Source organism: Salvelinus fontinalis, chromosome 9 (assembly GCF_029448725.1).
Source record: "Salvelinus fontinalis isolate EN_2023a chromosome 9, ASM2944872v1, whole genome shotgun sequence".
NCBI lineage: Eukaryota > Metazoa > Chordata > Actinopteri > Salmoniformes > Salmonidae > Salvelinus > Salvelinus fontinalis.
Window position 1 is genome coordinate 32,721,846 of NC_074673.1, and position 23,657 is coordinate 32,745,502.

General features: G+C 42.4%; 1 protein-coding gene across 3 annotated transcripts; it reads left to right on the plus strand.

Moving 5' to 3' along the window:
- blm (BLM RecQ like helicase) lies at positions 1-23,602 on the plus strand. Of its 3 annotated transcripts, XM_055934132.1 has the most exons (22): positions 1-331; positions 6,105-6,165; positions 6,256-6,919; positions 7,389-7,524; positions 14,908-15,017; positions 15,130-15,262; positions 15,380-16,101; positions 16,224-16,400; positions 16,572-16,690; positions 16,792-16,905; positions 17,002-17,100; positions 17,188-17,336; positions 17,458-17,564; positions 17,664-17,824; positions 17,928-18,123; positions 18,306-18,496; positions 18,638-18,782; positions 18,877-19,076; positions 19,240-19,435; positions 19,587-19,709; positions 19,874-20,090; positions 23,112-23,602. In XM_055934132.1, the coding sequence occupies exons 1-22, from the start codon at positions 234-236 to the stop codon at positions 23,320-23,322; spliced, it is 4,329 nt and encodes a 1,442-aa protein (XP_055790107.1). In that variant the 5' UTR covers positions 1-233; the 3' UTR covers positions 23,323-23,602. The 3 variants fall into 3 exon arrangements, with proteins under 3 accessions (XP_055790107.1, XP_055790106.1, XP_055790108.1); XM_055934131.1 differs by having other exon boundaries at positions 6,105-6,919; XM_055934133.1 differs by lacking the exons at positions 6,256-6,919; positions 7,389-7,524 and having other exon boundaries at positions 3-331.
- Positions 23,603-23,657: the final 55 nt, after the last annotated feature.

The window sequence follows — 23,657 nt, forward strand, 5'->3', positions numbered from 1 at the left end:
GAGCCAATGGAAAGCATTTAGTCAAAACGGCGCTAAAACACGTTAACAGACAGCCTCTTTGCCTTTGGTTGCTGAATTTATTTATTTTTGTAAATTAGCTATAGCTAGGTAGACAACTTTTTATTTTATAGACCACGACAATAATACATCCACAGACTGCACAAGTGGTTGCTCGCGAAATAACAAGACTAGACAGTTATTATGATGCTAATGTTGAGATGCTAGCCTAGCTGATGATGTCCAGTCTTCCTCAAAATAATTTGAAGGAACAACTCGAGAGACATAGCAATGCTGCTCAGAGAAAACTGTCGTTGTCTAAACCCAAACCAGGGTAAGTATCTTGATTGTCCAGCTGGAGTTGTATGACGTTAGCTAACTGTTAGCTCTGGTCCTGGGAGATCCGGGCGGCCTTCTTCAACGCTCTGTTGGACCGATTTGGTTCTGTGACCGGCTTCATTAGTTACTCACAAAAAAAAAAATATGTATATTATAATGCTGATGGACTATCCTATTTATGCGCAAGCTGTCGTAATATGCTGCGTTCACGTGCTCGTCGCAACCAGGAAACTCGTACATTTTCGAGAAGCTACAGTAACGTTAACTAGTTGTATATGTGGACATTAACAAGTTTCCTAGTTCCGACCAGTACGTGAACACGGAAATAGTTCCAAAATACGAGAACTATTTTTGTACGGTCAAATTGACTCTGGTCCATGCGCATGCGTCGGTTCCAACGTTAGACTGCCTACATATTTCTAACTAAGACCATTTTAGTTGGGACAAGTAATTTACCTAAACCTCAACTAAATCTTGTAATTATTAATGTGGAAATGGAGCACGTTGAGGAGACTAAACTGCTTGGTGTAACCCTGGATGGTAACCTGTCGTGGTCAAACCCTATTGATGCAATGGTAGCTAAGACAGGGAGAGGTCTATCAATAATAAGGCGCTGCTTTCTTGAAATTGCTATGAACAAAACAAGTACTACAGGCCCTAGTTTTGTCTCACCTGGACTACTGTCCAGTCATATGTCAAGTGCCACAAAGAGGGACATGGACAAATTACATTTGGCCAATAACAGCAGCACGGCTGGCCCATAAATGTACAAGGAGAGCCAACATTTAATAAAATGCATGTAGAGGGAAGATTGACTGCATCACTTTGTGCGAGGTATTGATTGACATGTTGAAATCACAGAGCTGTCTGTTTTAAGGGACTAGCGCACAGCTCAGACACCCATACATACCACAAAAGACATACCACCAGAAGTCACTTCACACCCCTCAAGTACAGAACAGACTAAGGGAAACGCACAGTACTACATAGAGCCATGACTGAATAGAACTCTATTCTACATAATGTAACTCAGTCAAGGAGTAAAATCAGATGAAAAAACAAACAGATAAAACTACACCTTATGGAAAAGTGCAGACTGTGAAGGCACACACATGATAACACGCACTCTAAACACACACAGACATTTTAAAGGGACGGTTCACTCATTTTGAATGTTACATTGTTTGTGTGCATCTAAATGGTGTAACTATTGATTCCCTTGGTTATTTCATGTTCATGTGTATCTGAGTTATTGCCGTTAAAGCAGGCAGAAATCCAGCCAGTGTGACTTGGCGCTGTGATAGTTTCTCTCACTACATTGGAAGTTAATAGGAATACGACTTTTAGATTGCGAAAACATCTATCATACATGTCAGATTTCAGTACTGGCCGATGTCATAACTCGGAGGATGTCTTCTCTTGAATGAGCCATTGATCATATTTTTGCGATATTTCTACCTTAATAAATTTAATTTAACAGAGGGTCTAGCACATTTTTCCTATTTGTCTGCCTCTTTAGTCAAGGGTGCATTGCATGGTGCTGTTGCCAGAGATATTATAGAAAGGAGAATCCAATGAATGAAGGAACAACTCTCCACCCAGCAGACTGTCAACCAATCGCATTCACGTTGTCATGCTGCGTCACGCGGTTTGCTTAGCTAATCGTCAGGCAATGCAAATAGTCTGGGTAGCCATTTGGTTAGCTGTTCAGGAGTCCTATGGCTTGGGGGTAGAAGCTGTTAAGAAGCATTGTGGACCTCGACTTGGCGCTCCGGTGTCGCTTGCCGTGCAGTAGCAGAGACAGTAGCAGAGAGATCAGTCTATGACTAGGGTGGCTGGAGTCTTTGACAATTTTTAGGGCCTTCCTCTGACACCGCCTGGTGTAGAGTTCCTGGATGGCAGGCAGCTTAGCCCCAGTGATGTACTGGGCCGTACGCACTACTATGTTGCAGCTGTAGAACCTTTTGAGGATCTCAGGACCCATGCCAAATCTTTTTAGTTTCCCGAGGGGGAATAGGCTTTGTCGTGCCCTCTTCACGACTGTCTTGGTATGTTTGGACCATTATAGTTTGTTGGTGTTGTGGACACCAAGGAACTTGAAACTCTCAACCTGCTCCACTACAGCCCCGTCGATGAGAATGGGGGCGTGTTCGGTGCTCCTTTTCCTGTAGTCCACAATCATCTCCTTAGTATTGGTTACGTTAGGGATAGGTTGTTTTTCTGGCACCACACAGCCAGGTCTCTGACGACCTCCCTATAGGCTGTCTTGTCGGTGATCACAACCACTGTTGTGTCGTCTGCAACGTTAATGATGGTTTGGAGTTGTGCCTGGCCATGCAGTCGTGGGTGAACAGGGAGTACAGGAGGGGACTGAGCACGCACCCCTGGGGAGCTCAAATGTTGAGGATCAGCGTGGCAGATGTGTTGCTACCTACCCTCACCACCTGGGGGCGGCCCATCAGGAAGTCCAGGATCCAGTTGCAGAGGGAGGTGTTTAGTCCCAGGTTCCTTAGCTTAGTGATGAGCTTTGAGGGTACTATGGTGTTGAATGCTTGTAGTTGTAGTCAATGAATAGCATTCTCACAAAGGTGTTCCTTTTGTCCAGGTGGGAAAGGGCAGTGTGGAGTGCAATAGAGATTGCATCATCTGTGGATCTGTTTGGGCGGTATGCAAATTGGAGTGGGTCTAGGGTTTCTGGGATAATGGTGTTGATGTGAGCCATGACCAGCCTTTCAAAGCACTTCATGGCTACGGACGTGAGTGCTACGGGTCTGTAGTCATTTAGGCAGGTTGCCTTTGTGTTCTTGGGCACAGGGACTATGGTGGTCTGCTTGAAACATGTTGGTATTAGACTCAATCAGGGACATGTTGGAAATGTCAGTCAAGGCACCTGTCAGTTGGTCAGCACATGCCCGGAGCACACGTCCTGGTAATCCTTCTGGCCCCGCAGCCTTGTGTATGTTGACCTGTTTAAACGTCTTAATCACGTCGGCTATGGAGAGCGTGATCACACAGTCGTCCGGAACAGCTGATGCTCTCATGCATGCCTCAGTGTTGCTTGCCTCGAAGCGAGCATAGAAGTGATTTAGCTCATCTGGTAGGCTCGTGTCACTGGGCAGCTCGCGGCTGTGCTTCCCGTTGTAGTCTGTAATAGTTTGCCAGCCCTGCCACATCTGACGAGCGTCGGAGCCAGTGTAGTATGATTCAATCTTAGCCCTGTATTGACGCTTTGCCTGTTTGATGGTTTGTCGCAGGGCATAGCGGGATTTCTTGTAAGCTTCCGGGTTAGAGTCCCGCACCTTGAAAGCGGCAGCTCTACCCTTTAGCTCAGTGCGAATGTTGCCTGTAATCCATGGCTTCTGGTTGGGGTATGTACGTACAGTCACTGTGGGGATGACGTTCTCAATGCACTTATTGATAAAGCCAGTGACTGATGTGGTGTATTCCTCAATGTCATCGGAAGAATCCCGGAACATATTCCAGTCTGTGATAGCAAAACAGTCCTGTAGTTTAGCATCTGCTTCATCTGATAATTTTTTTATAGACCGAGTCACTGGTGCTTCCTGCTTTCATTTTTGCTTGTAAGCAGGAATCAGGAGGATAGAGTTATGGTCGGATTTACCAAATGGAGGGCAAGGGAGAGCTTTGTACGCGTCTCTGTGTGTGGAGTACAGGTGATCTCGAATTTTTACCCCTGGTTGCACATTTAACATGTTAATAGAGATTTGGTAGAACTGATTTAAGTTTCCCTGCATTAAAGTCTCCGGCCACTAGGAGCGCCGCCTCTGGGTGAGTGGTTTGCTTATTTCCTTATACAGCTGACTGAGTGCGCTCTTAGTGCCAGCATCTGTTTGTGGTGGTAAATTAACAGCCACGAAAAGTATAGCTGAGAACTCTCTAGGCAAGTAGTGTGGCCTGCAATTTATCACAATATACTCTACTTCAGGCGTGCAAAATCTTGAGACTTCCTTAGATTTCATGCACCAGCTGTTGTTTACAAATATGCACAGACCGCCCCCCCCCCTCGTCTTACCGGAGTGTGCTGTTCTATCCTGCTGGTGCAGCGTATATCCCGCTAGCTGAATACCCATGTTGTCATTCAGCCACGATTCCGTGAAACATAGGATATCACAGTTTTTGATGTCCCGTTGGTAGGATATTCGTGATCGTACCTCGTCTAATTTATTGTCCAATGATTGCACGTTGGCGAATAGTATTGACGGTAACGGCAGCTTCCCAGTCGCCTTCTCCGGGTCCTGACCAGGCATCCGGCTCTTTGTCCTCTGTACCTGCGTCGCTTCCTCTTGCGAATAACTGGGATGTCGGCCCTGCCGGGTGTTTGGAGAATATCGTGTGAGTCCTGCTTGTTGTTGAAAAAATCTTTGTCTAATCTGAGGTGAGTGATCGCTGTCCTGATATCCAGAAGCTCTTTTCTGCCATAAGATATGGTTGCAGAAACATTATGTACAAAATAATTTACAAATATCATGAAAAAAAACACATAATAACACAGTTGGTTGGGCGCCCGTAAAACTGCTGCCATTCCTTCCGGCGCCATTTTATATCATCATATGTGGATCTGTTGGTCAGTGCATGTAGGAGTACACGTCCTGGTAATCCGTCTGGCTCTGCGGCCTTGTGAATGTTGACCTTTTTAAAGGTCTTACTCACATCGGCTACGGAGAGCGTGATCACAGTCGTCTGGAACAGCTGATGCTCTCATGCACGTTTCAGTGTTACTTGCCTCGAAGAAAATTCAGTGTATAGGTAGAAAAAGTGCCTATTTTTCTTGAAAGTACATAATCTCACGATTCCAAAGCTATACAATATTACAGATAGCAAGTTATCTGAAAAGATATGTGATTTTGTTCTTGTTGACAAATTTGGTGCTACTGTTGGATTTCTGAGCTGGAGCCCAATAGACTCCCGTTTACTCCTTGAAGGAGAGCGCTCCTTGTCCCAGAATTGCCCAGAATGCACCGCGTGACCTTTGACGTGGCATCTCCTCAAAAGTATATCTGCCATTGAGAATGTCAGACTCCACTCTGTGAGGCACATTGATCTGCAGGTTGGACATGGTGAGATTGTAGACTCCTAAATTGATAGTGCAGTTTGTTTATGCGATTTTTACTGCTAACTTTACATGCTGATATTGTCTTTGGTATTATTTTGTGTAGCTACTTTTGCTTGCTAGCTTGCCAGCCAGCGCATAGAAAGCATTGCATTGTGGATTTTGTAGTTGACTTGAGCTGCAACTTATTTCCACAACAATTTTTAATGTTGCTACCAACCTTATTATAATGCCAAAATTAAACATTTGTTCACAAAAAATATTGTTCTCACATATTAGTGTTATTTAACACTGTAAATTAAAGGAATGAGAGGTTTGGTCTGGATTTTTCCTTTAATATTGTTCTGTTGTATTATTGATTTTGTGTTATTGATATGTTATGGTAGATTAGTGTGTAATAATGTGTTATGTACTGTTTTATTTTATGTATCTGCGTAATTGTGATTGGACCCCAGGAAGAGTAGCTGCTGCCTTGGCATAAAATACACCCCAAAAAATTGGGCCAGAGCTAGGTAGAAGTCAGTAGCCAGCAGAGATATATGCACAATATACTGACTAAAGTAGGTAGCTTTCCAGATAAGGATTTTCTGGATAAGAGCGTCTGCTAAATTACTAAAATGTAAGAATTTTGACGACATTGGAGCTACAAGTTTTCCGTGTAAAAAGTTAGCTATAATGACTTCACTTTTCTTTGCAGGACATTTTGTTTCAAAAAGAAGTCCACATCAGGTATCACCAAGGTGGAAGTTCCCACTAAGGTAAACAGCTCAAATGGTTTAACAAACAGGAGTGTCAATGTTCCTCATGATAATGCAGTAATTAAACCTCCTTTGACATTTTCAACCAAGCCCGAAAGACCTCTCTCCAAAATCAACTTCTCCTCAGTCAATCCCATAAGCAAGTATGAAGCCATCAGTCCTGTATTAAACCCCTTTTCAGTGAGGAAACCCATCCCAGCTGTGTCTGCTGCAAAGATCTCCCCTGCTTTGACCAAATCTGATAGCTTGATTACAGGTAGCAATGGCAGCAAACCCACAGGACTTGATAGCTCTTTTGGTATTCCCCTGGACGGATGGGATGATTTTGATGACTTTGAAACCCCTGTCAAGGGAAAAAGTACTTTACCAAGCCCAGGGATCTCAGGTAGGAGTGTCAAGGTGACACCTGTTTCCAGTGTTGAACAATTGGATACTAACACACATAGATCAGACAAAGATGTCCCTCTACGAGCGCTGAATACAAAGACCAACAGCTGTCATAGAAATAAGTGTAGTCTTGATGGGACAGAACAATGTACTCTCACAATGGAGGACTCACAAGATGCTTCGGAGTCTGCCAGTACTGCTCCAAGAGACAATCCCATCCAGGATCCAGCAGAGTGGGAGCACTGGGAGGTGGAGGATTCTCCCATTAAAATGGTTAGAAGACGACCTTCTGCTTCTCAAGCCAAGTCTGTGCTGAGTGACAGTGAAGATGAGAGCATCACTGCACCCGGTCCAGTTGAAAAGACAGGTGAATAGTACTCTTAAAATATAGCCTTGCTCAGGTCCAATTATCAGTGTCTCAAGTCCAAGTATTTTCCCTTTGCACATTTATTGTAAGCTGGAGGTCACCTACTTAAAGTAAAACTACACCACAAAACTTTCATGAGTGTATTGTTGATTTAGTCCCACAATGTTTTGCATATCAGCAATCACGTTTTTATAATGTATAACTTTCAACATGCATAAATACAGCTGGTATGATGCATTTTGCATTATATGGTGCTGCGTTTTGCGCCATATCGGCTGTATCTTAAACTTGATTGCTGACATGCAAAACATTTTGGGACTATATTAACAATGGACAAATGAAACAGATACCAAAACATAGCTTTGGGGTGGAGTTTTATTTTAAGGATGAACATCTTGGCAGGGTGTTGATAAATAATTATATCAGCATTGAAAAGACATCAACTCATCTCCCAAAATGTTTCCGCAAGATCATCAAAGTAAATGGAATGAGACAGATATCATAGACCTTGATGACAAGTCCGAGCTAGATGGAGACCTAGATTTCATCCCCCCTTCCCCAAGTCCAGAGGATTTCAGTCATTCTACTTCTACAAAGGAAACAAGGTACGTTTCTGCTGTACATGTGTACATTCATCTGTTGCATTTTAGTCTATGATTATGTTTTACATTTCTTTCTAATGGATGTATGACTTGAACTGATGGTGTGAATGCAATTGTCTTTATATGTTGTACAGCAAGCTATATAGTACCTTCAGAAAGTTTTCATACCCCTTGACTTATTCCACATTTTATTATTACAGCCTGAATTCAAAATGGATGAAATAGATTTTTCTTCTCATTGATCTACACACAATACCCCATAATGGTAATCAGGGAGGCAAACTAGTCACCTTTCAGGGGAAATTCTCAGTTTTGAATCAAAATAGGTGAGCTACATGATTCGTGTAGATCCGATTAGAGAAGTTTTCGGGGAGGGGCTTTGGATGACTACTGGTTGTATGCGAATGAGTGATGCGCATTTGGAGCAATACTGGCTGTGTCCAAGGCTCTGCCAATCGTTCACATAACAACAGAATGCAGCACGTGGCTGAAGAGAGAAGAGACAACCAATGTGCTACTTACAGCATCAGTGCTCGTGCATGCTGGAAAGACAGCAGGAGAGTGGAAAGGCAGTTTGTATCCAAAAGTTTGCCAGTTAACTTACAGCAGCGCATCCACTAAACAATAGCGAAGAGGTAGGTCAGAAGCCTGACCATGGAAACGGGGGTGAGAAGGTGATGAAGCGTACTTCATGAGCTGTAACCAAAAAAACAATTTGCATTTGGAAAGTTTGAGGTGAGGGAGAAAGTGGTTGAACAAGTATTGTTATCATTGTTAATTCGATCCAGCTAGCAAGATACTTATCTGTTACCTAGCCAGAGAAATGTTGACCAACATTAGCCAACTTAACTGAACAAATAATTGAGGCTATGGTGTGAAAATTAGCTAGCTAATAAAGTCAGACAGCTAACTTTAGCAAGCTAATGTTACAACATCAGATGAGCTAATGTTAGTAACCTAACCAATTTGCTATAGTATTAACTTCTTATGGCTGGGGGTGCTATTTTCACGTTCGGATGAAAAGTGTGCCCAGAGTAAACTGCCTGCTAATCAGGCCCAGAAGCTAAGATATGCATATTATTAGTATATTTGGATAGAAAGCACCCTGAAGTTTCTAAAACTGTTTGAATGATGTCTGTGAGTATAACAGAACTCATATGGCAGGCGAAAACTTGAGAAAAATCCAACCAGGAAGTGGGAAATCTGAGGTTTGTAGTTTTTCAAGTGATTGCCTATCCAATATACATTGTAAATTCTGGTCCGATTGCACTTCCTAAGGCTTCCAGTAGATGTCAACAGTCTTTAGAACGTTGTTTCAGGCTTCTACTGTGAAGGGGGAGCGAATAAGCTGTTTGAATCAGGGGTCTGGCAGAATGCCTTGAGTTTAGTCACGCGCGCAGCCGTGAGCGTGAGCTCTGTTCCTTTTCATTTCTAAAGACAAAGGAATTGTCCGGTTGAAACTTTATTGAAGATTTATGATAACATCCTAAAGATTGATTCAATACATCGTTTGACATGTTTCTACGAACTGTTTCTACAAACTTTTTTGACTTTTCGTCTAGACTTAGTGCTCGCGCCTTGTGCATTTGGATTACTGGACTAGACGCGTGAACAAAAAGGAGGTATTTGGACATAAATTATGGACTTTATCGAACAAAACAAACATTTATTGTGGAACTGGGATTCCTGGGAGTGCATGCCGATGAAGATCATCAAAGATAAGTGAATATTTATAATGCTATTTCTGACTTTTGACTCCTCAACATGGCGGGTATCTGTTTGGTGGCTTAGCGCTGTACTCAGATTATTGCATGGTGTGCTTTTGCCGTAAAGCTTTTTTTAAATCTGACACAGCAGTTGCATTAAGGAGAAGTATATCTTTAATTCTATGCATAACACTTGTATCTTTCATCAACGTTTATGATGAGTATTCCTGTAAATTGATGTGGCTCTCTGCAAAATCACCTGATGTTTTGGAGGCAAAACATTACTGAACATAACGCGCCAATGTAAACTGAGATTTTTGGATATAAATATGAACTTTATAGAACAAAACATACATGTTTTGTGTAACATGAAGTCCTATGAGTGCCATCTGATGAAGATCATCAAAGGTTAGTGATTCATTTTATCTCTATTTCTGCTTTTTGTGACTCCTCTCTTTGGCTGGAAAATGGCTGTGTTTTTTTGTGACTAGGCACTGACCTAACATAATCGCATGGTATGCTTGCGTTGTAAAGCCTTTTTGAAATCGGACACTGTGGTGGGATTAACAAGTTTATCTTTAAAATGGTGTATAATACTTGCATGTTTGAGGAATTTTAATTATGAGATTTCTGTTGTTTGAATTTGGCGCCCTGCACTTTCACTGGCTGTTGTCAAGTTGATCCCGTTAACGGGATTTCAGCCGTAAGAAGTTAACTGGTAACGTTATACAACTCCTTGCCGATCCTCAAGATATATTATGTGTTAGTTGCTTACTGGACCCTGGCAATCTGTGAAATGTTAACTAGCTAACTACTATCTGTGAACTCATGTTTTCCCTCTACAGTATGTGGTTAATCAGAATGGTTAATCAGAATGAGAGAATTAGGTGAAAATGAGTCGCTGCTTGTTCAACAAGTGTACAGTCGTGGCCAAAAGTTTTGAGAATGACACAAATATTAATTTCCACAAAGTTTGCTGCTTCAGTGTCTTTAGATATTTTTGTCAGATGTTACTATGGAATACTGAAGTATAATTACAAGCATTTCATAAGTGTAAAATACTTTTATTGACAATTACATGAAGTTGATTCAAAGAGTCAATATTTGCAGTGTTGACCCTTCTTTTTCAAGAACTCTGCAATCCGCCCTGGCATGCTGTCAATTAACTTCTCGGCCACATCCTGACTGATGGCAGCCCATTCTTGCATAATCAATGCTTGGAGTTTGTCAGAATTTGTGGATTTTTGTTTGTCCTCCCGCCTCTTGAGGATTGACCACAAGTTCCCAATGGGATTAAGGTCTGGGGAGTTTCCCTGGCCATGGACCCAAAATATCGATGTTTTGTTCCCCGATCCACTTAGTTATCACTTTTGCCTTATGGCAAGGTGCTCCATCATGCTGGAAAAGGCATTGTTCGTCACCAAACTGTTCCTGGATGGTTGGGAGAAGTTGCTCTCGGAGGATGTGTTGGTACCATTCTTTATTCATGGCTGTGTTCTAAGGCACAATTGTGTGTGAGCCCACTCCCTTGGCTGAGAAGCAACCCCACCCATGAATGGTCTCAGGATGCTTTACTGTTGGCATGACACAGGACTGATGGTAGCGCTCACCTTGTCGACAAGCTTTTTTCTGGATGCCCCAAACAATCGGAAAGGGGATTCATCAGAGAAAAGGACTTTACCCCAGTCCTCAGCAGTCCAATCCCTGTACCTTTTGCAGAATATCAATCTGTCCCTGATGTTTTTCCCGGAGAGAAGTGGCTTCTTTGCTGCCCTTCTTGACACCAGGCCATCCTCCAAAAGTCTTCGCCTCACCGTGCGTGCAGATGAACTCACACCTGCCTGCTGCCATTCCTGAGCAAGCTCTGTACTGGTGGTGCCCCGATCCCGCAGCTCAATCAACTTTACAAGACGGTCCTGGCGCTTGCTGGACTTTCTTGGGCGCCCTGAAGCCTTCTTCACAACAATTGAACCGCTCTCCTTGAAGTTCTTGATGATCTGATAAATGGTGGATTTAGGTGCAATCTTACTGGCAGCAATATCCTTGCCTGTGAAGCCCTTTTTGTGTAAAGCAATGATGACCACGTGTTTCCTTGCAGGAAACCATGGTTGACAGGGGAAGAACAATGATTCCAAGCACCACCCTCCTTTTGATGCTTCCAGTCTGTTATTCGAACTCAATCAGCATGACAGTGATCTCCAGCCTTGTCCTCGTCAACACTCACCTGTGTTAACGAGAGAATCACTGACATGATGTCAGCTGGTCCTTTTGTGGCAGGGCTGAAATGCAGTGGAAATGTTTTTGGGGATTCAGTTCATTTGCATGGCAAACATGGCAAAGAGGGACTTTGCAATTCATCTGATCACTCTTCATAACGTTCTGGAGTATATGCAAATTGCCATCATACAAACTGAGGCAGCAGAGTTTGTGAAAATTAATATTTGTGTCATTCTCAACTTTTGGCCACGACTGGAGCAGGAGCTGGCTTAAGCTGGATGCCACTAGAGGTGAAAGGAACACCACACACTTTCTCTATCACTTTTTCAGTACAGTGGATAAAAAGGGGTATGCGAGGTGTACTCTGCCTGAATGAGGTCAATTATGCCATCAAAAGGTATCATGCTCTACTGGCACATTGTAGAACAGATGTCCACAGGCAGAAAGTGTACAATGTTATTGGGGGGTCACAAGCATTCTATTATAAAGGCTGTCATGGCTAACTGCAATATTAGTGTATTATTTTTTCTCAAGACTTGTGTCATTTGCAGTAAAGTTTTGGAAACAAATAACATTGGATTGCTTTCTTTACATTTTTTATCTGTGTGTTAGGTTCACATTAGCCACTTTCTATTTTACACACAGACTGATCATATTCTCTGTTGTTTAATTAGTTAATCCTTGTGTAGTCTTAACATTCTGTGTACTCCCCTTGTCCTAAGGGTCAAAAATGACCCGTCTTCACTAAACCCCTAAAATAAAGCAGCTTAATTGAATTTTAAACCCCAAATCTATTTTGCATGAAGATGCAACCTGTCATTCATCACAAACATCAGGGTTTTCCCTTTTCACAATGCAGAAAGACTGCATTTAATCAGTGGACACCACTCATTTTTATTACAACACACCTGTCATAATTGTTTTCTTTACTAAAGTAGAGGTGTATTATTATTGTTTATTATTGTTTTTTTTAAGAAAGAGATAGCACTTGTGTAGCAGAAATGTGCAGAAAGTAGTTTTGAATGCATTTTATTGAAGGGAAACAATAAGTCTTGAACTTTTTTGGCAACATAGTGATATTTTCTTATACTGTACAATGAGAAATTCAACTACAAAATACTATTCTTCCATTTTTTTAAACCATTGCCCCCACCCACAAGGTGTATAAACAACAACAATAAAATAAGATAATAGATACAAAACTAAAACATGAAGAACATAAATCAATCAACTCTAATTAGCACATGTAGGACAGTATGCAAGTGTGTGTGCATGGACTTTCCAGATGTATTTCTCACATGTGCAGGAAATAGTATTTATTTTACAGTCCTTCTTTGGGGGGCAGAATTTGCATCTCCTCCTCTTGCCTGCTGCAGCCTCAGGTGGATCAGGACAAGATTCAGCCCCCTGAACAGCTTTCGCAACCGCTGCTGTGCGGGGGAGGTGCTCCCTTCTTTGAATGTGTGGTTTGATGCCTCCTTTGTTGTGGTTGTAGTCCAGGATGATGGCTGGCTTCCTGTCCTCACGATCACTGATCTCAGCCGTTTTGTGCAGTGTGCTCAGGAGGACCACATTCTTGTTCCTCTTTGGGATGTAAGAAACTAGAGTGGTGGTGGGGGTGAAGGCAAACTTTGATGAGAAGGCCTCTCTCCCCCTTGTTGTGAGGAGTGCAGGGGGGGGCTCAGGTTTGTTCTTTATAACTGTGCCAACCAATCTTTGTACCCTGGTGGTGTACAGTTTTCATGGAAATATGAACAAAGGCGATGTTTTACTTTTTCTAATGTTGGGGTCACTCCAAGAAACGTCATCAAATTTCAAGTTGAAAAAAAAGATCACTTGGGTGGCTTTCTCTGCTGTTAAACATAGTGGCGGGTCATTTTTGACACTTAAAACAACACAAGGGTTAACCTGCATTTCCCCCTAGCAGGGATGTTTTTGCATGTTTTAGTGCTCAAAAAAAGTGTCACCTTTTTGGGCCCTCACCAATTTGCATCCCTGGTCAATGTGAAAACATGTTTTATACATTTTTGTAAATGTATTGAACATGAAATACAGATATCTCATTTACATAAGTATTCACACCCCTGAGTCAAAACTTTGTAGAAACACCTTTGGCGGCGATTTGCACATCTGGATTTGGAGATCTTCTCCCATTCTTCCTTGCATATTTTCTCAAGCGCTGTTAAGTTAGATGGGGAGTGGTGGTAAACAGCAATCTTCAAGTCTTTCCACCGATTTTCAGTGGGATTCAAGTCTTGGCTTTGGTTGTGCCACTCAAGAACCTTCATATCCTTGTTCTGAAGCAGTTCCAGCATTGGTTTGGCTGTATGCTTGGGGTCATTGTCCTGTTTGAATGTAAATCTTCACCCCAGTGAGGTGGTTTGTACTCTGAAGCAGGTTCTCAAGGATTTGCCTGTATTTGGCTCCATTCTCATTGCTCTATCCTTACAAGTCTCCTAGTCCCTGCTGCTGAAAAGCATCCACATAGCATGATTCTGCAAACACCATGCTTCACGGTATGGATGGTGTTAGACAGGTGATGAGATGTGCCTGGTTTTCTCCAGACATTGTGCTTTGCATTCAGGTCAAATAGTTCTATTTTTGTCTCATCAGACCACAATCTTTTGCCTTATGCTCTTTCTTTCATGTGCCTTTTTGCAAACTCCAGGTGTGCTGTCATTTGCTTTTTCTCAGGAGTGGCTTCCATCTGGTCACTCTCCCAAAAAGCCCAGATTGGTTAAGTGCTGTAGAGACTGTTGTGCTTCTGGCAGATTCTCTTATCTCAGCCAAGGAACTCTGTAATTCTGTCAGTGTGGTCATTGGGTTCTTGGCCACCTCCCTGACCAAGGTCCTTCTTGCCTGGTTGCTCATTTTGGTCAGACAACCAGCTCTAGGCAGAGTCTGGGTACTTTCATATTTAATTTCCCAATGATGGAGAGTGGAGACCACTGTGCTCTTGGAAACTTTCACCACTTTAGAAATCGTTTTATACCCTTCCTCAGATATATGCCTCATCACAATTCTATCTTGAAGAGCTACGGACAGTTCCTTGGACTTCATGGTATAGTTTCTGCTCTGAGATACTGTGGGACCTTATATAGACAGGTGTGTTTTTTTCTAAATAATGTCCAAACAATTGAATTGGCCACAGGTGGACTCCAATCAAGTTGTAGTGGATATCAAGGATGATCTAAGGTAATTGGATGCAACTGAGCTCAATTTGGAGTCATAGTAAATTAATACTTATGATATTTCTGTATTTAATTTTTATATAAATTAGCAAACATTTCTAAAACCTGTTTTCACTTTGTCATGGGGTATTGTGTGTAGATGATGGGTGAGAAAATAAAATCCATTTTAAATTCAGGCTGTAACACAGCAAAATGTGGAATAAGTCGAGGGGTTTGAATACTTTCTGAAGGCACTGTATCTACTTGGCAAGCGTTGTTTATGATCACAACAGATTGAAGACACCTGGCTCTGCAGTCCGTAAAGACGTCAGCCCTGTATCAACAAGAGGGTCAGTGTCAAGCCTGCAAAGAGTGTCTGATGGTCCTTTTAAAGAAAGAACAGGTGAATAACATGGGTTATGTTTAAGCCAGATGTTTTGGTCTGTTTTTATAATTCCAGTGAACATTGCATATAATTCTCTTGTACTGACTCCTCATTTTATTGGTTCCTTTAGTCACCAATCCAAAGTCTGAATATCAGCTCTTGAGTATCATGGAGTCCATCTGTGCTCTGGTGGATTCCATCCCTGATCATGAACTATTAGGCCTGTCCTGTGGGACAGAGCTCTTACTGCAGCGGGCTCATAGGTAATTCATTTAATCTGAACTATTTTATATGGGAAAACCGCTGTAGATTAAGTTTCAGCTGTAGTTTTACTGTGACATCTATTAATCTGTTAGTCATATCACCCTTTTTACCATCAGGAAAAGGATAATTGCTACTGGCAGCAGTGACACATCTTTCGGGACACAACAGCCAGACAGCACTGTCTTGGAATCCAGATTCAGTGAAAAGACTACTTTTTCCTTTGCTACTCCAAGTGTCAAGTCTTCCACCACTTGCCTGCCCAAGGGTAAAGGAGATTCTTCCATGAAAGCCCTTCCCTTCAGGAGGTCCTCAGTCATATCTGTGGACTACGACAGTAGTGTTTTTGAGGACTCTGACTGTATGATCAATGTTCAGACTCCAGGCATCTCTTGGAGACCCAGCACTCAGGAAAATCCTATTTTCACTAGAGACAAGAAGAAAGCATCCACAACAGGCCAAAGTAATTGTGACTCTCCATCGAATTACGGTATCTTCAAAAAACAAATTGGTGATGTGGCTCAGTCAAATCTCTTCTTCTCACCGAAGAGCCCGGCAGCTGCTGTACAAATGACTGGGGAGAGCAGTACCCAAGCCTCTGTGGCACAAGCCCCAGCAGTCACGGAGCCAGACGATTTCTTCATTGATGACTTTGACATAGATGACTTCAATGATTCAGATATCCCTGATTACTTTGAACCCCCAAGCTCCTCAGCGTCAAGGCAGGACTCCAGTTCTGTCTCTAAAGTGGTGTGTGAGGGAGGACCAAGTACATCAACATGGCAGAAGAAACCAGCTACACCTGCTCCTGTGGCCAAGCCTCCTAAAATCACCTCTCCTGGCAAGTACATTCATTATAGGGCAGCCTTGAGATTGGATTATTCCTTCTACTAAACAAATGTTTTTCTTACATGGATTACTTGGTCTGCTCAGACAGACTCATGTTTATCTCATAATTTGCAGAGCTCACATACAGAAACCCTGCCCACGATCGCTTCAGAGGCTTCAACTTCCCCCACTGTCCAGAGATGATGAAGATCTTCCACAAGCGATTTGGTCTCCATCAGTTCCGATTCAATCAGTTGGAAGCCATTAATGCTACGTTGTTAGGTGAAGACACATTTGTCCTGATGCCAACAGGTGAGTGGGGAATCAATGCCGATTGTAGTATACAACAAGTGCCTTTTAATGCATTGATTCAAATATCTCAAACTGACTTTGCAGATATGTAATATTTAGTAGGTATGAACAGAAAATGTTGATTAGATAATGTAATGTGCTGGATGTGTTTTGTTATTTCCTGTTTTTCAGGAGGGGGTAAAAGTCTTTGCTACCAGCTGCCGGCCTGTGTGTGTGCAGGAGTGACTGTGGTCATCTCACCACTGAAATCACTCATTGTAGACCAGGTCCAGAAACTCACTACTCTGGATGTAAGTTTTCTACATACTGCTCACAGTGTGAAGTATGAAATGTACACATTCTTGCCACCCTATGCTTGGAATGTGTTTTAAATGTCCTTGCCTGTTTTTAGATTCCCGCCACAAGTTTGTCTGGTGAGAAGACTGACAGTGAAGCAGCCAGGATCTACTTGCAGCTGTCCAAGAAGGACCCCATAATTAAATTGCTCTATGCAACTCCTGAAAAGGTGAGAACTAAATAATTTAACCAGTAATGCTGTTATCAACCTCTTCTAATAGGAAATGCTATATTCAGACTTGTTTTTCAATCTGTTTTCCTCCAGGTGTGTGCGAGTGGCAGGATGATCAGTGCCCTTCAGAACCTGTATGAGAGAGGTCTTCTAGCACGCTTTGTCATTGATGAGGCTCACTGTGTCAGTCAGGTAGGTTCCTATATGTGATGCCTTATCTGGTCGAATGTTAGGTGTTAGAGGGAGACGATGAACCTGATGCCCTGTTGTTTCTCTCAGTGGGGCCATGACTTCCGGCCAGACTATAAGCGGATGTACGAGCTGCGGCAGAAGTTCCCCAAAGTGCCGATCATGGCCCTGACCGCCACTGCCACCCCCCGCGTCCAGAAGGACATCCTCAACCAGCTGCAGATGACCCAGCCTCAGGTGTATGTGCTCTAAGACGTGCCTTACCTGGGAAAAAACACCAGTACAGTTGTAGTATTGTCGTATGCAAACATACAGCAGCTGTTTGTATGAATGTTCCTCATGGTGTCATTTCTCTTTCAGGTTTACCATGAGCTTCAACAGAAATAACCTCAAATATGCTGTTTTACCCAAGAAACCCAAGAAGGTAGATGAGGACTGCATTGACTGGATCAAGAAGAATTATCCACGTTAGTGTTCTCCCTCACTTGGTCAGAGGTTTTTAATGCTAGTGGAATGAAGTGTTTTGAGGACTGGGATCATGACTGGTTTTTACTCCTTGTGTGTAGGTGGCTCTGGCATTGTGTACTGCCTGTCCCGTAATGACTGTGACAACATGGCTGACAGTCTTCAGAGAGCTGGTATACTAGCGCTAGCCTACCATGCAGGCATCAATGACAAAGACAGAGAACATGTGCAGACCAAATGGATCAATCAGGATGGCTGCCAGGTGAGGTGATTTTAACAGATGTTTACACGTTAACGTCACTAACCACCTTCATACTACTTGAGCTATCATTACCCAGGGTTAATGTTGTATCCCTGTACTCCAGGTCATCTGTGCCACCATAGCCTTCGGCATGGGCATCGACAAGCCTGATGTGCGCTATGTGATCCACGCCAGTCTCCCCAAGTCAGTAGAGGGCTACTACCAGGAGTCAGGCAGAGCAGGCAGGGACGGAGAGATCTCTCACTGCATCCTCTTCTACTCCTACTCTGACGTCATCCGCATCAAGAGAATCCTCACCAGTACAGATCTGAATTTTGACTATATAGACTTACAAATAATAGTCTGCAATTTTGTATGGGTTATATATCACTTATTGGAACATTTCCATGGAGGTATGGAAAGCTCCATGGACAATGTCTAAAATTCTTTATCAAAGTGTGAAAGTGATATTGAGAAAATGTCCACTCTGTTTTGATCACAGTGGACAAAGATGGAAACCACCATACCAAAGCCACTCACTTGAACAATCTGCACAGTATGGTACATTTCTGTGAGAACGTGATGGACTGCCGAAGGATACAGCTGCTGGCTTACTTTGGAGAGCACAAGTTCAACCCAGGCTTCTGCAAGGAACACCCTGATGTCATCTGTGACAACTGTGCCAGACCCAATGTAAGAGTTAACCCTTGATAATAGTTAGCACTTGTTCTATTTCACGGCAGTATTTTTACGGCTATGTGGTTATAATGTTTCATGTTTGAATTTTAAATGTTTCTATTTAATCAAGCTGGTTATATTATTTTTCGCTTTCAGCAATACAAAGCAAGAAATGTGACTGAAGATGTGAAGAAGATTGTGAGATTTGTCCAGGAGAATTGTGAAAAAGTTGGCTCCAGATACAGCAAATCTGCGAACCAAAACCGACTCACTCTGAACATGCTGGTGGACATTTTCTTGGGTAACCAGTAAATTAGAGCACCACTTAATTGAATGATTAAAAATTACTGTATGTTTAGTGTTTCTGAGAGAAACTCAACAATGCTTTCTGACAGGTGCTAAAACCGCTCGTGTCCAGTCAGGGATGTTTGCGATAGGAAAGGCTTACTCCAAACACAATGCTGACCGTCTGTTCAAGAAGCTGGTGCTGGATCACCTCCTGGTGGAGGACCTGTACATCACAGCCAACAGCCAGGCAGTGGCTTACATCTCTGCTGGACCCAAAGCCATCAATGTCCTCGGGGGACACATGCAGGTGAGCTTACACACATCATACTGGTACTTAAACTTAGTTCTCATTCGATACGTCAACAACTGTTGTGAACGTGTTCTATCATTCGTTATTAGCTTCACATATTTAGTTATGTTTGTGAGATCCATGCAGTAGAAATGGGAACAGTTATTTTTCCTTGTCCTAGGTGGAGTTCTATGAGACCGAGAGTGCCTCCAACATCAGGAAGCACAAAACTGCTGTGGCCAAGGATGTCTCCAAGAGTGAGGAGATGGTCCAGAAGTGTCTGCAGGAGCTCACTGATCTGTGCAAGAGGCTGGGCAAAGTCTTTGGCATTCACTATTACAACATCTTCTCCACTGCCACCCTGAAGATGATAGCCGGTGAGTGCTGAGAGCATACACCACTATTTAGACTTATTGTATTTCATTCCTGTTCATATTCCTTTTCTAGACCAAGCAAGTGTTTACCTAACATTTTATTGGTAGACTTCCAATAACCAGGAGTTGTTGTAAAACTGCTTCCTTCTCCCAGAGACTCTGTCGGCCGATCCGGATGTGCTGCTGACGATTGATGGTGTGACGGAGGACAAACTGGAGAAGTATGGAGCAGATGTCATCGCGCTTCTGCAGAAATACTCTGAGTGGAAGCTACCCGGTGAGTGACCATACTGGGGAAAGCATGTCCTACACAACTCGATAAAACTGGATTTCATATGTTCATGTTCCTACTCAGTGATATCTGTGCCCTGCTGTGTTTGACCTGTAGTGTAGTAGGTTTGTGTTAACAATGTGTGTCTGTCTGACTGAACCCCTCTGCAGTGGAGGAGCAGTCTGACACCACTGAAGGAAGCTCCACTATGTCATGGATAGACACAAGGCGAGGCCGCGGAGACGACGAGGAGGACTGTTATGAGGACGACGCTGGATCATCCAGTTATTTCAACAGTAACAACGGCAGAGGAGCGAAGAGGAAAAAGGCCCCCGCCTTCAAGAAATCCAAAAAGAGAAAAGGATTAACAAACTCCAACTCTAAAGGGTTAGTGTTATGTGTCAAATCTTATATGCAGTCATATACAGTGACGAGTGAAAGTTTACACACCTGCTTATGAATACAGTCTTCACATTGGGCTGCCTTAAAATTACATCTAAAAAGGGATTACATTTTATCTATACAGTAACAGTCAAAAGTTTGGACACACCTACTCATTCAAGGCTTTTTCTTTATTTTACTATTTTATGTAGAATAATATAGATGACATCAAAACTATGAAATAACACACATGGAATCATCTAGTAACCAAAAAAGTGTTAAACAAATCAAAATAGATTCTGGATTCATCAAAGTAGCCACCCTTTGCCTTGATGATAGCTTTGCACACTTTCAGCAGAAGGCTGCGGTAGCCATGCTGGTTAAGAGTGCCTTGAATTCTAAATAAATCAGACAGCGTCACCAGCAAAGCACCATCACACCTCCTCCCCCATGCTTCATGGTGGGAACCACACATGCGGAGATCATCCTTTCACCTACTGGTGTTCCAGTTTAACAACGTTTACTAAACCGTATTTCCACAATACATGGTTGCCATTGCACTCCGGTAATGGCAACCCCGTGCAGGCATACTAATAAGAGTGATGGTGCCGTGATGGGGATACTTAATGCATGTACTTAACAGTTGGAACCAAACATCTCACATTTGGACTCATCAGACCACAGGACAGATTTCTACCGGTCTAATGTCCATTGCCCGTGTTTCTTGGCCCAAGCAAGTCTTTTCTTTTATTGGTGTCCTTTTGTAGTGGTTTCTTTGCAGCAAAGACCATGAAAGCCTGATTTCACGCAGTCTCCTCCGAACAGTTGATGTTGAGATGTGTCTTTTACTTGAACTCACTGAAGCATTTATTTGGCCTGCAATTTCTGAGACAGTTCCAATGAACTTATCCTCTGCAGCAAAAGTAACTCTGGGTCTTCCTTTCCAGTGGCGGTCCCCATGAGAATGCCAAGAGTGTGCAAAGCTGTCATCAAGGCAAAGGGTGGCTACTAAAATATATGTTGATTTGTTTAACACTTTTTTTGGTTACTATATGATTCCATGTGTTATTTCAGTTTTGATGTCTTCACTATTATTCTACAATGTAGAAAATAGTCAAAATAAAGAAAACCCTTGAAGGAGTAGGTGTGTCCAAACTTTGACTGGTACTGTGTGTGTGTGGGTGTGTATGTGTGTGTGAAATAAATAAATATATATACACACACACACACACACACACACACAGTTGAAGTCAGAAGTTTACATACTTAGGTTGGAGTCAATTAAAACTCATTTTTCAACCACTCCACAAATTTCTTGTTAACAAACTATAGTTTTTGGAAGTCAGTTGGGACATCTACTTTGTGCATGTCAAGTCATTTTTCCAACAATTGTTTCCAGTCAGATTATTTCACATATTATTCACTGTATCACAATTCCAGTGGGTCAGAAGTTTACATACACTAAATTGACTGTGCCTTTAAACAGCTTGGAAAATTCCAGAAAATTATGTAATGGCTTTAGAAGCTTCTGATAGGCTAATTGACATAATTTGAGTCAATTGGAGGTGTACCTGTGGATGAATTTCAAGGCCTACCTTCAAACTCAGTGCCTCTTTGCTTGACATCATGGGAAAATCAAAATAAATCAGCCAATAACTCAGAAAATAAATTGTAAACCTCCACAAGTCTGGTTCATCCTTGGGAGCAATTTCCAAATGCCTGAAGGTACCACGTTCATCTGTACAAACAATAGTACGCAAGTATAAACACCATGGGACCACGCAGCCGTCATACCGCTCAGGAAGGAGATGCGTTCTGTCTCCTAGAGATGAACGTACTTTGGTGCGAAAAGTGCAAATCATTCCCAGAACAACAGCAAAGAACCTAGTGACGATGCTGGAGGAAACTGGTACAAAAGTATCTATATCCACAGTAAAACGATTCCTATATCGACATGACCTGAAAGGCTGCTCAGCAAGGAAGAAGCCACTGTTCCAAAACCGCCATAAAAAAGCCAGACTACAGTTTGCAACTGCACATGGGGACGAAGATCATACTTTTTTGGAGAAATGTCCTTTGGTCTGATTAAACAAAAATAGAACTGTTTGGCCATAATGACCAGTGTTATGTTTGGAGGAAAAAGGGGGAGGCTTGCAAGCCGAAGAACACCATCCCAACCGTGAAGCACGGGTGTGGCAGCATCATGTTGTGGGGGTGCTTTGCTGCAGGAGGGACTGGTGCACTTCACAAAATAGATGGCATCTTGAGGGAGGAAAATTATGTGGATATATTGAAGCAACATCTCAAGACATCAGTCAGGAAGTTGAAGCTTGGTCGCAAATGGACAATGACCCCGAGCATACTTCCAAAGTTGTGGCAAAATGGCTTAAGGACAACAAAGTCAAGGTATTTGAGTGTCCATCACAAAGCCGTGACCTCAATCCTATAGAAAATGTGTGTGCAGAACTGAAAAAGCATGTGCGAGCAAGGAGGCCTACAAATCTGACTCAGTTACACCAGCTCTGTCAGGAGGAATGGGCCAAAATTGACGCAACTTATTGTGGGAAGCTTGTGGAAGGCTACCTGAAACGTTTGACCCAAGTTAAACAATTTAAAGGCAATGCTACCAAATACTAATTGAGTGTATGTAAACTTCTGACCCACTGGAAATGTGATGAAAGAAATAAAAGCTGAAATGAATCACTCTCTACGATTATTCTGACATTTCACATTCTTAAAATAAAGTGGTGATCCTAACTGACCTAAGACAGGGAATTGTTACTATGATTAAATGTCAGGAATTGTGAAAAACTGAATTTAAATGTGTTTGGCTGAGGTGTATGTAAACTTACGACTTCAACTGTACATGTGTTTTTTTGTTGTTTTTTTTTTCAAATGAATACTAGCGATATACTATATACTTGCAACTGTATATTTGAGTTATTTCATGCCAGACTTTGATTCAGAATACTATCTGGCATCTACATTTACCCGTTTCATTCTCTGCACTCCTGTCTCTTGGTGTAGGAAGTACAGCAACAATGGGTCGTGGACAGGGTCCAACTCCAGAGGTGGATCTAAAGGCCGGGGGTCAGCAGCAGGACGTGGGTCAGCAGCAGGGCAGGGCTCAAGGCCTTCAGCAGCAGGCCCAGTGGGGAGGAGGCCTGGCTTTATGGCCCTCCCCACACCACAAACAAACAGCCGGCCATTCCTCAAACCAGCCTTCTCTGTACTGTAGGTGTATAACTCCTGGCCATACCTGGAGTCTAACAGAGGGATTTTGGAGTAGCAAGGAAACTCCTAGTTAGTAGAGGATTTGAGACTGGGGTTCAATTTGATTACAATTTACTTGTAAATTATTTACTTGTTTCATTTTAACCAATGTGTGTTTCTGTACAGCATCTTCAATAGTCTTAACTTTTTTCACTGGATTATCACTGTTTGTTTGCTTCTTTAGCAGTATTTCTTATCCATTCTGACGAAGTTTTCCACTTTTAATAAAGGCTCCCTAAATGTGATACTGCTTTAAACTGTTTTCATCTGGAAAAGGTAAACATGGGAGATTGTTTTGTT

Excerpts from the sequence above, each read along its gene's own strand:
- blm (XM_055934131.1), top strand. The coding sequence starts at position 234 with ATGATGTCCAGTCTTCCTCAAAATAATTTGAAGGAACAACTCGAGAGA. Across the intron at positions 7,525-14,907 it reads ACTTCTACAAAGGAAACAAG|ATTGAAGACACCTGGCTCTG; the intron begins GTACGTTTCTGC and ends TGATCACAACAG. Across the intron at positions 16,102-16,223 it reads TCCTAAAATCACCTCTCCTG|AGCTCACATACAGAAACCCT; the intron begins GCAAGTACATTC and ends CATAATTTGCAG.